General features: G+C 42.2%; 1 protein-coding gene across 1 annotated transcript in view; it reads left to right on the top strand.

The window, feature by feature from the left end:
- Window positions 1-6,950: 6,950 nt before the first annotated feature.
- Window positions 6,951-17,330, top strand: part of REPS2 (RALBP1 associated Eps domain containing 2) — a gene marked incomplete at its 5' end in the record, with an annotated part of 91,279 nt that continues 80,899 nt past the window's right edge. Inside the window, one exon of the mRNA XM_084226278.1 lies at window positions 6,951-7,160. Coding sequence (XP_084082404.1) covers window positions 6,951-7,160 — 210 coding nt within the window. The remainder of the gene's footprint in view (window positions 7,161-17,330) is intronic.

Raw genomic sequence — 17,330 nt, 5'->3', positions numbered from 1 at the left:
TGGAATTCTTACACTGAAAAAATGGTGAAGGTATATAAATGACAAAGCAAATAGTACTCTAACAATGTTTAGTCTTTACCAATCAAATACAGGCAATAAGAACACATGTAACTAAAAAGATATGATTTTTATAGTAATTGACATGATATTGGCTCAATAGCAAAAAACTATATGTTCAGACTAGCCTTTATTTCAGGCCTGATTCTATTCCTATTTTAAATTGTGGCTTTAGATACTTACATATCAAATCTATGAAAGACTTTAAATACACTGCAAAGAATAGAAGCCATTTCTTTTCTCACATTGCTGGAAATTAGGAATACCTTCAGTGAAGCTGGTCCAGAGCTAAGAAGCAAGCTGGCAGTACCCTGTGAAGAGTGGGTCAGCCACCTCTATTCCTTCCTGGAGTCTGCAAGCAGAGACAGTTTGAAGAGGGATTTGGGGAGACCATCTTGCTCTAAGCTGCAAGAGGCTCCCAGGGGAAAGCTGTCCCTATGACCATGCCATAAACCATTTGTGTTCTGTCCTCACTATGGCCCAGGTCAAGCTGTGTAATCCATGTGGGACCTCTTGTGTTCAACTCTGTAGCTCAGCCTTCCACATGGGAGAGAGGCACTGAATCACCTCTGTGCTACCTTCCCCTGCTTGCTGGCTGCTGACCATGAACAGGCTGGTGATGTTTGGGCTGGCAGTGACACTGAGAGGCCAGCTATGGTCTGTGTTATTTTTCCTGTGTATCTCCTGCTTGTGGCCTCAGGGGCTCTGACTGTCCAAAGCTGTCCCTGCTATGGGAGGGCTTTACTAGAAAACGAGAAGGTCTTCTCCTGTACTGCTGAGAAAAAAAGCCTGATCCAAACTAACACCACTCAGGTCTCTCAGGTTTTTTATCTTTGAAAACAGTATCCTAAGTATCTGTTGTGAGCTTAGAGGGGAGTGAGAAGGGAAAGCAGGTTCCTACAAGACAGTGTCAGAGTGGTTCTGCAGCCAGGCTGTGGCTGGCACATCTCAGAGCTGTCCCATCTGTTCTCCTGAGCCCTGCCCCGCTGCCCTGCAGAAGGCACAGCTGCCCAGCTCCCACAAACCTCACTTTGTGAGAGCTTCTGGGGAGGCAGTGAGGCCGGGCCATGGTGCTGCAGGTGAGGGAGATGCAGCTCTGGCTGCTGGGGAATATGACCCGCTGTGGCTTTCTCTGTCCTGGCACGGGGGATTTGGGAGCTGGAGGCTGCTATCACATTGCAGGACTGGCTGCTGCTACTGTGCCTTTGGCATAAAGAGCCATGCAGTGACAGTACAGCCCTTCTCAGGCTGATGCTGAATGAAAAGCCTTGTCATGTGCAGGTTACAAGCTCTACAGCACAGTGCACGCTCCTGTTGAAAGGGCCTCCCATGATACTTTCTGCAGCTGCAGTGGTGCTGTTGTAGCTGGTTTTGGTCTGGGAAAATGAGTCATAAATAGAATTTATTGTTGGTTTATCTCCACTGTCTGTACTAACAGCAGAAGCCAGAGTGAATTGCAGCTGATTTGTTTGTGGTTTATATTGAGTTCATGAATTAACTGAAGGACAAGGTGGACCACTTGCTATGTTAAAATGTAACCAAGAAAATGGCATAAGGGCATACATTATTTGTCTGAAAGGGGACATATTTAGGTCAAACTACATAGGAAATTTGAGACTGCAGTAGCAGCACTGAAAACCCTTTATGGTCAATAGGTTATTTGAAAACTGAACACTTATTAGAATTTGTTTCCAAGTCTGAAGGCAAAATTTTGAGCTGCACATTAGCTGCAGGACACATAGATAAGTGAATGTACAGTGATTTTTTTTACTTGTTATTTCTTCAAATGGAAAATATGCATTTTGCTTTGCATTAATGGCTCCATTACAGTGATTAATGCCTCTGTGCCTTTCTGTGATTTTTCACTTAGGAGTGTGGTTACCAGTAATAGGTAGTTAAAAGAAACAAGCAATGGTACATGAGCTGCCATAGAAAGCACTAAGAGATTTTCTTTAATTATCATCTGTGCTTTATAATAGCCCCTTCTGCCTAACATGTGTTGCTCTTCTTGTCCATGAGAATGGAGGTAACTTTCAAAATATATTGAAAGTTGTACATTTCATCTTGTGTGTATGGGAGAAGACATTAATAAGTTCTTATTTTACTTTATTTATTTATTTTGTGTGGGACTTCTGGGATTACATAGATTTTCCCCTGGCAGCATTTCTTGGTTCAGGCATTCAAGTGTCTGATGAGAGGACCTTTAGGAATGATCACCCTGCAGAGTAAGGTTTGGTGTGTTCTGGGTGAAACCTGGTGTTTGAATAACTGCTGAAGTCTTTGTGAGTTTCCTAAGTTGAAGGACAAATGATAGAGGAACAACATGTTCTAGTGCTTGGTTTGTTGAGTGACCTTTTGTTTCTGCAGAATACAAAAGTAAGTGGATATTTCAAAACTAAAACTAAAAATAAATGAAAAACAAGCATGCACCTTAATTGTTTTTCAATTTCACATGAAGCCATTATTTTAAAAGAAGTAAACTGAAGGCACTGTGGTGGAAATCAATGGAAATGTGGTTGTACTTTTGTGGAAAGCACTGTAGATTTTTTGTCCTTGCTCTTACAAAGATGCGTGCATGGGCTTTGCCTTCTGCAACTAAAGCTCATACTATATGCATAAATCTTCATAAAAGGACTTTATAAAAAGACTCTCTAAACACAACTAGTTGTAATATCATTTTAAGTTATAAAGCTTTCCTGGAACCAAGAAACTTTACATACCAGTAAATCAAAACAATTCAAGTATTTATTGTTTCCTAGAAAAAATAATGTCAGTTATGTAAACTGGATTGAAATTTGACTTATGAAACTACGGCTTAGATCTGTGTGTGGTCGTCTTTCCCTCCTTCCCTCCTCTCTTCCCAACTAAGTAATATATGGATATTTATAAAATATTTTGTGACACAAACTCCAATTCTCCATTATGTACTCAGTTGCTTACAGAAAACAAACAACCTGCCAGAAATTGCATCTTCCACAATGTGCAATTTATGATGCCATCTAATTTTTGAAAACAGTGAATTGGTCAGAGTAGAAAACAGTTACTATTTCTTAGTCTTTTTCATGCATTAAAGGTGTTAACAAGCTGGAGAATAGGGAATCAAATTGTACAGTTCATGAAGCATTTCTCCTGTTTTTCTTAGAAACAGGATCTCTTCATGTAAGCAACAATACAAAGAAGAATATGAGTATCTGCATGCTGAATCTATACACTAAACAGCAGGCCTGTCTAGTATAATCTAAGCATGTCTGATACCAAGGTCAGGAAACATGCCCCACCAGTTGCTTGCCATCAAAGTCTTCTTTGATTTTGCAAAGAAAGTAAATAAAAAGACTTGGTATGAGGAACAGTGGGTGAGATTCACTTTAACTGGTTTGGGAAAAGCTAAATCACAGTTTTCCAGCCAACCATTTGCATGAGTTTCCAAAACTGTACTTGGCGATATATGGAGCATTTCCACTGTCAGCTGGAATGCAGATCTCATGCCTTTTGGGCCAGGACAAGTCTGACATGATCTCAACCTTAAGACTTGTGAAATAACACATGAATGTGAGTGACTAGCGTTTGGTTGTACTGCTCAAATAAAAATTCCCAGAATCTCCTAAATACTAAAATATTGGCAGAATGTTTTTACTGGAGGTTATGCTTTATGTCATATTACACATGACAATTTATACCAATTTATATCCTGAACAAAAATATACCTATCATCCATATTACTGTTATTTCCATTAGCACATCTTTGGAAGTAGTATTTGTTTTGGTTGGTTTTTTTCCTCTTATTACGACCTCTGTCTCCCTCCCACACGTGATCACACAATTGTTTGCAGGACTGCTGCTGGCTGACTTCAGAGTAAGTAATTGCATTACTAGTTGGGTGGGGAGGGAAAGAGGACCACACACAGATCTAAGCCATAGTTTGATAAGTCAGATTTCAATTCAGTTTACATTACTGACTAATTTTTCCAGCAAAAAATAAATACTTGGATTGTCCGGATTCTGATACTGACATGCAGCGTTTCTTAGTTGTAGGGAAGCTTTGTAACCTGTAGTGATGTCACAACTTCCATGTAAACAGGAAGGCTGAGTATCTCTTCCTATGATATTTGTATGGCTTTTGTTGTCATTAAGTGCCTCATAGTCTGAACTAATGTACCCTCACAAGAACTTTGAGGCACACAAAGGCCATAAATGTCATTGCACAGCGCACACTGGACTGTACAGAAAGTGGCTCTGGCACATGGGGTGGGTTGGAACTCCCATAAGGAGTGAGTGCAGCAGAGTAAATCGGTGTGGTTGGCACTGCTGAGTGCACAACACCTGCAGGGAGCAGGCAGACACCTGAGCACCCACCCCCTGTATTCCCCAAAGGGGTGGTCAGCTCACACCAGGTGCACCTCTCGGCTCACACGTACTTTGCAGGCACAAGAGGCATGGACTGCCCTGCCTCCCCCCTCAGCTTATGGTGGTTCACTTCTTTCATGTCCTGGAGACAACATGTTGGAGATAACAACACTGGTGTAGACTGTGTTGTGAACACAGCCACTGTGTAACTTCTGATGAGAGTGGGCTGTATGGAGAGAGGAATGCAAGTTTTAAATGTCAAGGAAGAAGAGAAAAATGTCCAAATGAGGAAAAAAAAAAAGCAGCTGTGTGTGTTGGCAGTAAAAGGTGTGGCTGGTGAAACAGACTATTGTGTTCTGCATGGTGTGTGTTTCCAAAATCTTCCTGCCAGGTTCCACCTTAGAAAAACTTTGAAGAATTGCTTAATACATCAACCAAGATCAAATGGTGTCTGCTGGAGTGTTGGCAAAGGGCGTACTTGCTGTGATGAGACATCACAAGTATTGAGCTGGTCAGTTACAAAGGAGCATTTTCAGGCACAAAAAAATGCACAGTTAGCACAAACTATTCACAGAGTTTTCTTTTGCTTGTCCGGATAACATCTCTCCTGTTCAAGTTCTCATGGGAGCCAGCTGTTCTCCCATAAGCTAGGTTGAAGATATTTTATCATGAGAGTCATATAGTTATATATGGCAATAATTAGGTATGGTCCTACATCCTCTCCACATGGCTGGCACCACTTCCTCAGAGCAGCACCTTGTACCTGGCTGGAGATACAGGAAAAGGCCAGTGACATCTTAGGACTCTCCAGGTGTTGGACCTTGCAGGGGGTCATTCACTCTCTGCTCTGCAGAGCCTTCTCAAGAGGACTTGCTAAATTTTTTTGAGCTACTACAGGTATTTGCTTCTTTAGGTTGGGCTACAAGATTCAGTTGCTGAAATAGTCTTGTCCTCCTGCATAAAAATACGTTTTGAAACGAGAAAATACCATTATAATCTCTGTCCCTAAAAGAAAAAAGATTTCTCCATAAAACTCTATCCTTAAACACATGTATCAATTATTCACCTGCTAATAGCTGTATCTAACAACCCATTCAGCTTTCCACACATTGAGAAGGCAGGAACAGATCTTCAATTTGGATTAGAGGAATTAGGAGTTTGCATGTTTTGTGCAAGTGAGAAGGAGGCAAAGATATGTGGTGTGAAGACGATAGAAGTAGCTTAAAAAAGATTTTAAAAAGAGGTAACAATGTTTGGTTAACAAGAACAGAAGTGATGAACTAGTAATTTTATTTTTGGCTTTACAGACCATAAATTGAATATTATTTTTTAGTAAAAATGTTGATTGTTACAAATGTTAAAAATGTATTGGTAAATAATTGTTAAAAATGTAAGATTATTACATTTGGATTTCACATTTTTTCTGAATTAATAGTAAAGAACCATATAAAAATTAAAGCAATTGACTTCCCAAGTGTTTTGCATTCAGGACCACAGGTAACAATGCTGGCCTGACATTGCTATGGTACAGGATGGAAACAAACAGGAGGTAGTCTGATTTCTCCTGAGCCAGGACATGTCTGTGCACCAAAGCTGTCATGAAGAGAACTTGTTGACTCCTCTGTGGGTCACAGATATTTACAAAGATCACCTTGTAAATATCTGTGATTAGCTTATTCCTTGAAATTCCCTCAAGAGCTGCTGGAAAGAAAGGCTGCAAAAAACAGTATGAGACACACAAACAACCTCCTGGCTGAGATGTCCCCAGCCCTCCCACCTCGGTGGTGACCTGCCTGACTTTTGAGGTGTTGCTCGACCCGTAAAGGGAACACTTAAGAGTGTCGCTGGTAACAAGGAGTAATAAAGAGGAATCTTGTCTCCATGAACAAGGGGCTCTTTGCCCTTCACGTTAAAGCAAAGGCTAGAGAGAGAACACGGTGAGATGCTTCTCTCTCAAGCCGTCATGGCTAATAGATGAGGACTCACTGCAGGGTATCGAATGATGCCATTTCTTTTCGGTGGTGCCCACGAGGCACGCTCAGCAGCAGGTGGTACTTTGAAAACGCCACTGGTGAGGGATGCCCCGTCCCTGGCAGTGTTCAAGGCCACGCTGGATGGGGCATTGAGCAGCCTGGTCCAGCGGGAGGTGTCCCTGCCCACGGCAGAGAGGTGGGAACGAGACATTCTTTAAGGTCCCTTCCAATCCAAGCCATTCCGCGCTTGCACGATCTGGGGAGAAGCCCGCGTGCTGCTGAGCGCCGTGAGGGCTGTCCCGCCGCGGGGCAGGAGCGGGAGGCCGGCAGCGCAGGCGGGCGGCCGGAGGGGCCGCGGGGAGGCCAGAGGCGGGGCCGGCGGCGGCGGCCGGGGCACTGCGGAGCCGGCGCGGCGCTCACCGGGCGGGGACTGCACCTTCGCCGCCGCAGCGCGGCGCCGCCCCCGGCCCCCGCCACACCTCCCGCCCGCCCGGCCGTCCCCCCGGCCGTCCCCCCGCTCCCCGGCGGCGCGGCACCCGCTGCCCGCCCGAGCGGTTCTGCCTGCGCCGCCCCGCCATGGAGCAGGGGCCGGCGGGGGGGTCCGGCCCTGCTGCTGCTGCCGCCGCCGGCACCGGGGGTCTGCTGCTGCCCCTGAGCGAGACCGAGCAGCAGCGCTACTCCGAGCTCTTCTCGCGGTGCTGCCCGCCCCCAGAGGCGGCCGCCGGGGGGAGCAGCGTGGGCGAACTGTTCCGGGCCTCCCAGCTGCCCCCGGACACGCTGCACCAGGTGGGTCGGGGGCTGTCCGGTCCGGCTCCCCCCGGCGCTGCGGGGCGCGGGCCGTTTGGGGGGTGCGGGACGGGACCTGCTCCCGCAGCCCTTCGGGAGAGGGGCTGGCGCTGCCTCCGCTGGGAAGTTGGGGGCTGCGGGCGGGCCGGTGCCCTGCGCTGCCCGCGGGGCCGGGACGAGGCGCAGCCCTGTCGGCGGCGGGGCAGAGCGGAGCGGGGCCGGTCCCGCCCCGCAGCGGCGATGCTGGGGCTGCTCCGTGCCCGCTTGCCTCCTCCAGACAGGCGCTGGCAGTGCCGGCGCTCCGCGGTTCTGAGGGGCCGGCCGTGCCCCTCGGTGCCGCCCTGTGCCGCCCTGCGGGCTCCGGGCGCGCTCTCCCTGTCAGGTCGGTAGTGCCGTCGCCTTTCTCAAAAGGGCCCCGAAAGTCATAAAAGCAGTTGTATGAAAGGACGTGCCATGTGCTAAATTCCTCGTTTACCACTGAGGGTTTTTTCCTAACTGTTGTTTCAGTGGATAAAAAATCCGCGGGTAAAATGATGTTGCGGTGTTTTATGTGAGTTCTTGAGCGCGCGTACAACGTGTGAAGTGCGGGGGTCTCCCCTGTCAGAGCAGCAGAGCCCCAAAGTGGTCCCCAGCAGGGGCTGTGGGCCGGAGCCCTCCGCCCTCCTGCTTTTTGAGGAAAAGCTTGTCCGGGGTGGCAGACAGCTTGTGCCAGCCAGTTCCCAGGAACAGGGAGGAACCGGACTTGGGTCTTCTCCACCTGCGGATTAGTAATTTAACTGACACCCTGTAGTTGCCTAATACTTCCTGAACAAAGAGAGGATATTCCTGATTGTTTATTTATTTATTAATTTAACTTTTATTTCCAGATATTTGTTCTTCAATAGCTTTTACTGATCAAGCAGGAAAAAGTTAACAATGAAATGGAGGTCATGTACCTAGGCACTGCCCGAAGGTACTGAGCTCCACTGCTGTCCTGATAGCTGGCAGCTCATCTCTTAATGGGTTATATAAATTCATATTGCGCAGCGCATTCTGAATGAAAACTGTGGTGTTTCAAGGATATTTTTCTTCCTATTTGTGCTCTTTACCAGATAAGTTAAACAAAAATCTTACCAAGCGCTATATTACTACCTTGTATTGAGCCACAGTGTGACCTTGGTCTTGCAGGTGAATGGAGTAGTGAAAGTAGAGATTTCGCATCGATACAGCACCAGGAGTGTTCTTCCTCTTTCCTCTTTTTGCAAAGAGGAAGAACAGGACATTTAATTTCAAATTAAAAGGCTTATCTAAATAGCCACTTAATTTTTCAAAGAAGTATGGAAAAAACCTCATATTTTAGCGATGTAGTTTCTTACCCTATCATTTAAGTGAAATTTATCATTATGTTGCGATCATAGTTTGTTTTCAGGGTCGTTTTGGTACTAATGTGTGATTTAAGCCTGGAAATGGTGAGGTATTGATTTTGGTTTTGTTTTGGGGGGTTTTGTGTTTGGATTTGTTTCTTGGTTGGTTTTGACTTTCTGAGGTTTTTTTAACTATTTTATTTCCAGGTATATTTATGCTGTGGTATGTTTATGCTGTGGCAAAGAAGCCTGTAATTGGCTTCAGGAATATTCAGATAATAAGGCCTGTGGGATATGGGTCTGTTTTTCTTTTTCCTTCCTTCCCTCCCCCTCTTGTTTACAGGACACTAATCACAGTAGCATTCTGCTCTACTGCTGGTGTGCCTGTCCTCAGAACCTACCCCTGTTGGGTATTCTTACATTTACTGAGACTTCAGGAAAAATGAATTAATGGAATGAGTTAAAAAGAATAAATCGCAAATGAGGCTGTTTTAATAGGGAAAATCCCACAATGCTATATGAGATATTTTTCTGACGTTTTGTCTTACTATATTCCAAAAATGCAATTTAATATTTTCACATTAAAAAAATCCTACCATTCAATCAGTTAGGGGAGCAATACACAGAGATTCCTGGTATGCATTTTCTGCTAGTACAGGGAACACCTATTTTAGGCCAAGACAGCTCATTTGGGTTAGGATAACATGCTTTCTTTGAAATAATTTTTGAGTATGAACATTTTTTGGGGTTTTTTAATGCTTTTTTAAAATCCCCATCTGTCACTTTTAGTGCTTTGTATGCAGGCAGCATCCCTACTGACCGACTGAGAAATGGTCATGCTGAGTTTATTCATGTCAGAAATGGGGAGATTTGGTTTGGAAACCAATTCTGGATTTCTACTAAGCAGAGCCAGCACAGTCCAGAAGGTACTTAACACAATTCTCTGGCCTTGCATGGGCTATTGCAAGAGACAGTTATAGGTGGTTTTGTAAGCAATGTGCAATTTGCAGCTTTTTATTCTCCAGGCATTCATTGAGGAGTGGTTTTTACAAATCAGGATGCTTCCAGAACTGACATTTAGTGCTGTGGCAGTCTCAAACCTGTTGTCTTCAGTTGTACTTGTGTAATAAGTGGGATAAATCTTTGAGAAAGAAGGAGTTTTTCCTTATACTCTTTGATTGAGATTTATTACTCATCAGGATGATGCTCACAAGCATCACAGGAAATCTCCCTCCATTTCCTTACCTGTGATGGCAGGGTTTGCTGTAAAGACAAAAATCTGGGTGCATCCTGGATGGAGTAGTGCTGTTTGGGATATCAGTTCCTAGGGGAAAAGCAGTGGTGGGTGCTCTCAGACAGCAAACAGGCAAGGGTCTGGTTTGGTTTAAAGGTTAGTTGGCTTAATCCAAGAAGTTACATGGATGAAATAGGCTAGGTAACAGAGAGCAGGTAGGGAATGCCAGAGCATGTGGCAAAAGAGGAAATGCTGGAATAAATGGAAAAAATCCAAGAGCTGCCGGGTCAATCGGAGCAGATGGCGTGCACCCGAGAGTGCTGGGTCTTGCTAAGAATGAAGTGATTGAACACAGATTCATTTCACCCAGGCTCATTAAAAGCAGCAATTCTGCTGGGCAGTAGGGCAGCAGAGCTTGTACTGATTTTGCTTTACTTACAGACAGGATTGAACAATGAACTCAGCAAGAGTTATTTCGGTTCTGGAAAAAAGGTTGCAGTTAGCACTAAAATTAAAAATGTCAGACACTTCAAAGGACAGAGAAGGGCATGACAGGGACAGAACACCATGGGTTTTGTGCACTGTATAATCATACCTCCCCAGTGTACTGAAAGTCTTTGGCTAGACATATTGTTTGGTTGAAGACAGAGTCATTAAGATTGTATTTAGACTTGAACAAAGCCTGTTGCAGATCTTTTACCAGGAGCATTTAAACTAATTCTGCAAAATGTCTGTAATTATTTGCCTGAAAGGTCTGTCCTGGTTTGTTTTTATTTTTCGCAATGTTGAAGGAGGAGGAGCAGACTGGTCATGCACTCTCTGACTTATGCAAAGTGTCAGAATTAGAAGAAATTCAACAGCATCTGCTGGATTTATATGTATGCATATGTGTTGATGAAGTTGAAAATGGTGTTCTCTATGCTTTAGGCTCCTAACAAAGGGGAAAAGAATGGAATTTGTACAAAGAAAAAAAATTTGAAAAAAAGTAAATGTTTTGGATGCATTGGGCCCACAAAAAATCGGTGATCCCACAGCATGCTTTGTTACATAGATCAGTATCAGTAACCCTTCTGACAAGGGGAAACAGCAGGCAGAGGTGTGGAAGGAAGGCAGGAAGGCAAGAGGCACCACTGTTGGTCATCAGTGGATGACTAAAACCGGTTTATGTGGTCATGGGGGCAAAATCTCTGGGGGTTTGGGCCTATTCCTTGGAAGATCTGTTGGATTATGCTCCCCCAGTGCACTGAGATGTCAGTACTCCACACTGACAGCTGTGCCAGGTGCTGACAGTGTCTGGTTTGCCCTGTCTCATTTGGGGCAGTTGATTTGTCACCCTGTTTTGAAGCTGGCCACCAGCGGGTACATACAGCCTCTGCTGCTTGAGTCTGGGACCCCAGGTGTGTCTGTGTGGGTGCCAGCTGACAATGGGCTGATATCCGCAGGCATCTTGGATAAAATAATGCTTTACACGGTCACTGCCCTCTAATCAGCAAAGGAGACGTACCTTGTGCTAGTTTTGCTCTCTGTTGACATTACTATTGTCTCTGAATATTTTGTCTTAAGAAATTGAGGAGCAGAATTGGACTCAAGATTTACACTAAAATGCATATTTCTTTTCATTAGTTTCCAACTTATTTGATTAATTCTCACTTGGTTGTCTGACAGTATCTTTAATTCTCACTTTTATAAACCTTTATCTTATTTGTTGACTTGGCACTATCAGTACAGAGATCCAATTTTCTTAAGAAAACGCATTCTTTCCTCTGCAAACGAACACACTGTGTTATTTTGAGCTCCAAGGATGACAAGTACTAATTGTGTGACGCTGGAGCTGTACAGGCACTGCATTTTTTAGCTGGGACTCTCCTTCCAGCACTGTGAATAGGGAGCACAGACAAACGCTCGTGCTTTTCTTCCACAGACTTCGTGAGTTAACTTGTGTTTATTGTGCCTTGTCTCTATAGTTACAACTCTACACTTTAACTGTATTATGTTCAAAAAGCAGAAGTGTGAATAGACTAAAAAAAATTGGTTAAGTTGATATTTCTTTGGAAAAATGCCAGGAAGGATTGGCTTTCTGAAATTTGTTTTTCTTAATTCCCTACGTATAAATTATTACCTGCATGATAGCTGGGGTGGAACTAACAGTCTGCTTCGAACAAGCAGAAAGGGAAAAGAACTGTGGCAGCTACAATGCAAGCTGTTTGAGTGAGGAAAGTCTGGACTCAATGTTACTTTTCAAAAATAAAGTTCACTCTGCTGCAGCTGTTGACAGAACATGGCATTATGTTTGTGCTGGCTGTGTGATTTTGCTGAGTGAACAGTTGCTCCATCAAAAAGTGGTGTTAGGGAGAAGTTGCATCTTACTGACCTCTTTGAGTCAGGAAGAAACAAAAGCATGGTACATCATCATGTAAGCAGTGCAGCAAGAGGAGGAAAGGGAAACTGACATTTCAGTGTCAGTACTTCTGACCACAATCTCCTAAGTTGTTGTTGCCTTTCTAGAATCACAAGCAAGCTTGTGTTCAGATAAGAAGAAAAAAGAAAAACCCACATGTAAATGCTACAGTAGTATTGTTACTAAGAAAATTTCTAAATTGTGACAAAGTAAAGGGTAAAACTTCACCTGGAGCTATCTTGCTGATGTGTTCCATTAAAAAATATAAAATGGTAATCATAATACATCTTGAAACTATTTTTTATGATGTAAAATATAACTTCGTAGTCGCTGCTTATAAGATTAGTAGTTTTGAGTGCCTCAGTGTTGACATACACAGTAGATGATTTGTAGAAGCCATTCCTTCCAAGTATGTTTCAAATCACACTGTAAAACAGAATCTTAGACCTGCTTGTCACAGACATCCAGTGGGATGGTCAGAATTAGTCTGGTCAGGGCCTGCAGCCTTCAGTAATTGACCCTCATAACAGCCAAGTGTCAATTAATTGTTGAATTTGCCAAGAAAATAATGCTTTGCTGTGCCAGTGATTTCAAATAATACAAAAGGGATGATGGAAAAAGATCCACTGGGGTGAAAAAGAGTTAATTTTCTTTCATGAGAGGTTGCTGCAGTATGAAGTGGGGACAATGAAGAATGGTTTTCATTTTTATGTTTTCAGTAAGTGTTTTTGTTGTGGCACTTACAGAAGTGCAGTGAGGTTGACCAAAAAGTTGAGTATAACCTCTTCTAGTCTTGTGTATATCCACAGCAATCTGCTGTCAGTACTGTGATGTTTATACACAGATTGATGATGTTGCCACAGTCTGTTTTGCAAAGGAGATGTTGAGCACAATTCACTTCAGTGGCTGAATCTGGCTCAAACACCCCCTGTGAAAGAGGGATAGTATAAAGTCTGAAAACATGAATTTAGCTGAGCTGAAAAACCTAGCCAAGGTAGTTTAATGAAAGATGGAACAAGCATTTCTTGAGCAAGGAATCAGGATAAATGACCTATTTAAATTTAAAATACTACAATTTGAGAAATACATCTGATATAATATTTGTAAAGCAAGATTCTTTGATGTATTAACATATTAACATCTAAACATACCAACGGTATGGTAACATAAAACATTAATAAGCCATATGCCATATGTGCTAGTTCAACTTTTGAGACAGTCAAACAGTTTAACAGTTGAGTTAGTGAATGAATAATTAACTAGAAAGGTTGCTGGAGTAGAAAATCAACTGTGGACATATAGTGATCCCCTGTTCCTGAACAGCGGGAATATTTTCTTTATCCATTGTATACGGCAGCATTATTGGGTAAAACTGAGTAAAACTAAAGCTGCGTAAAACTGAGAACTCTGTTGGGAACAACTTGTTTTTGTTTATAATTTTTTTTAAATTTCATTTTTATTTTTTATTCACGCCTTTTAGATATGATGATGAGGCAGAAAGTTGTGGTGGGATGAGATCCATTAGTTCTGTGACCTGGTAGGACATAGTTACCAGACATAATCAACTAAATCATTAACTGCAAATTATATTTACTTCATTTATCAAAGTGTTTAAAAGGCAAAGCATGTTTATAAAGTTCCAAATCTTTGTATATATGAGAAATGTGTAGCTTTTGGTTTTTTAGCAGATGAAGAAGTTGTATTTTTAAATGAATTCCAGTTTTCAGCTAAATTTAACTTTGCATATGTCATACATACCCACACAAGTAGGTGTGTCTCTTATTAACAATTATAATGGAGCAAATTTCTTATTATAATTAAGAATTAAATTAATTATTATAAAATAATTAAATTAATTCTTATGATAAAATAAGAATTAAAATGTTTATTAGGTGATGTGGTTGCTTAAATATATTTAAAATTATTACTTTGTGGTAAGAGCAAAACTGTTATAGTTTTTTTTTTTTTAAACATAAGAGTCTTGTTTTAATGATGACCAACCAACAAGACAGGTCTTTATCTAGATAATTATGAAATTAGGTTCTTATCTCTTTGGACTTAAATAATGTTTTAAGTAACTTATTTTTCCCAGAGATCTGCCCTGCAAACACTGAAGTTCAGACACCCTGTGCTGCTGTTTCAGACTGGGTGGTACATCTGCAGAGGGGTGTTGAAGATGCTCCTCTGTACCCTGGCACTCTCTGGTCTGGAGCAGGCTGCTTAGAACTGCTCTGAGGTTACACAGTGGCTGCCTGTTCAATCATCTCTTGTGCCTGTTTGGGCCGTGCAGGCCTTTACAAGGAGCACACATTGCTGAGCAGGGCTGCTGGAGTGCCCTATCTTCAGCACTGTGGAGCCTGCAAAAAAGGGGGGTCTTGAGTAACTTTTGATAGCTTGACTACCAGAGCACAGCTTCAGTGTTTTCTTCTGCTTTACTTTTTATGTCTGTAGGATTTTTTCCTGCCCTGCAGCCTTTCCCCCCTCCAAAAAATCTGCAGATACTGGTTCTGGTATTTTAGCCCTGCACCTGTGTAGTCCTCCAGTCTTGCAGTCCTCCTGCGTATCCAGTCTGAATAAGCAGGATTGGGTTGGTCCCCTTCACTGTCAGGAAGTGGTGGGGAGATGCTCCTTTGGGCCGAGCCATTATAAAGTGCTGGATTTGGGCCTCATAATTCCCACTGGCTTGGTGGCACTGAAAGTTTAGTCTTGGCTTATAGGAAACACTTGGCTGAGCTTGAATTCAAACTGTCTGAACATGGTCCATGGTGTCTGCTTGCTCACTCTGATATGAGTCATGAAGCTGAATTCTACTTCTGATAGCAAGTGTCTGTAGCATTGCTTTATTATTATAATTATAAATTTCAAGTGTTTTTTTTGGCTTGAGCCTTTCAAATGAATTTACCTTTTTTTTTAATCCTATCTTTTTCTTAAAGTCTCTTTCCCCACCAAGAAACATTAGATCAGTTTTGGCATAGGCAACGTTTCACATTTCATGCATTATTTACTTCTGGCATAATTTACACAATGATGTCCTATGGAAGCCAAGATGATGGTATTCGGAACAAAACAATGTGTCTAATCATTTGCAAAACAGGGTGACTGCTGTGGGCTAACAAACAGAGTCAGAATTATTTTGTTGTGAACAATAACAGCAGTGGAGCAGTAAAAGGTGAAGTACTTTGAGATCCCAAATGCCAAAAATAAGAATAAAAGGGGAGGGAGGCCAAAACTCAATTGTGTGATTCTGTATGTATTTAAATTTTTTTTCTTTCCGTCCTCTGAATAATTGCTGTCTTTATAAGAACATCTGTGTATTTTAATAGCCATAGGCTACTTTTCCTTGACTGTGTACAGATAGAATTGCAAATATAAATTGTGGTCGAAAATGTGCCATAAATGCTGGCATATTGTGCACAGGCACTGAAGACAATGTCGTCTTTGACTCTAGTGTTGCTGTTTTGAAATCCCGTGCTCTTTTGCTGAATTGAGGACAAACCCTTAGTTTGGACTCAAACAAGTAGATTCTCACTGACAGAAGGATGCATTTCTGCACATAAGGTGCAAACATGTTGGGTGAAATAGTGATAATTTTAGTGTTTTGTTTAGTGGTGTGCAAGAGAAAAAATTTAACCTGCTTTTCCAAAAGATGCGTTGATTCCAACTAGAGATAAATGGGATATAAGGTCAAGGAAGGGCAGGAAGTGTCTTCAGCATACACCACGTGGAATGGAATTAGCAACAAGGGTACACTTTCAGTTGAGAAAACTTTGGACAATTCTTGAGTCGTACAAAAATAGTCCATAACTGTCAGCTAAAGAAGGGTTTTAATAAATATTATTAAGATAACTGCGCAGCTATAGAAGATAATGTTTTGTGTGTTTGCTGCATTGCCTTTAAAAGGACCTGCTGTAGTTGTAAGCACTAGGGAAGTGAACTCAGGAAACATGCCAAATATGATAAAACAGGAGGGGTACAGGAAGCATCAAGGTTTTATTGGGGTAGCCAGTCCAAAAAATCACATAACAGTAACTATGGAAGAAAGAAGCACATTTGAAAAAAAAAGATTTTGATGGAGTGGGAGATATGTCGGTAAGAGATTTGTTTGTGGCAAAAAGTCATCATGTGTCACAGAATTTCTGTTTACTTCTGTATTAGTTAAGTCTCCTTTTGTCTGAAAGCACAACAAAACCCAGAACTGCATTTTTATGGGAAATGCCAGATTTTCTTCCTGTCTTCTAGGGCAAATCTAATGATGTTTGCAAGAGAAGTTGCTTTGGAAATATTTAAAAACTTGTGATTTGTTGACTTAAATCAAAACACTTTGTTTTGAAGTGCTTGGATGTTGAAGCACTGTGACACCTTAAACAGATGAATTTTGGGAAAGAGGTTGTTCGTGTGCATCACCTCTAGTTGCTTTCTGTTCTTTTCACTAATTCTGCCCTTACAGATAGAAGTGGTTGTGGCCAGGCAGTCTGTTCAGAGGGGAGACTATGGTGCCTCTGAGATGTCACCTGCTGAGGAACCACAAAGGTGTGGAACATCAAAACAACTTTAATGGGGCTCTATGGTACCTTTGTGTTAAAGTCACCTGGAAAGAACCCATTTCATTTCCTGGTAGAAATTTGAAAGGTTTATTGGAATCCAATTCATTGGAATTGTTTTGTTCTGATTTTTTTTTTTTTCAGGAAGAGATTCAAGATGCTGCAGTATTTTCATTTAGTCTGGTTCAAGATGACTGGCTCTGGTGGCTACCGTATAGCTGGGGAGGTTTTCTTACATTTTTCATGTGGTGTTTGCTACTTCCTGTATATTGAGTCCAGTGGTTTTTGCAACTTTAAATGCCACTGCTTTCAGAATGAGGGAGACACCAGCTGACAGATCTGCTATGCAGAGTTGTCCATAACCCATTCTGATAAGCAAGAAACAAATGTTTAAATCTCTGAAGAATGAGCTTTTTCTCTATTCTTGCTGAAGGTTGTGGAAGACCTTCAGCAGGAGCAGGTTGTGGAAGATAATTGTAGCTGCTAGAAGTGTTCTCCTATTTAGCTGTATGGACATGTCTCCTGGGTTCAGGCTGTCTCTTGTGTAAACTCTGACTTCAGTATTAATGGAAACAAATTTTCCTTTGGACCTAATATACAGTAATACTCTTTTTAAGAAGCATGAGAAGGAGAAACAAGCCTATTCCAAAGTAG

The sequence above is a fragment of the Fringilla coelebs genome (genome assembly GCF_963513975.1).
Source record: "Fringilla coelebs genome assembly, chromosome: 2".
Lineage (NCBI taxonomy): Eukaryota > Metazoa > Chordata > Aves > Passeriformes > Fringillidae > Fringilla > Fringilla coelebs.
Note: the sequence above shows the minus strand (reverse complement) of the source record. Positions and strands in the feature narration are given on the sequence as shown.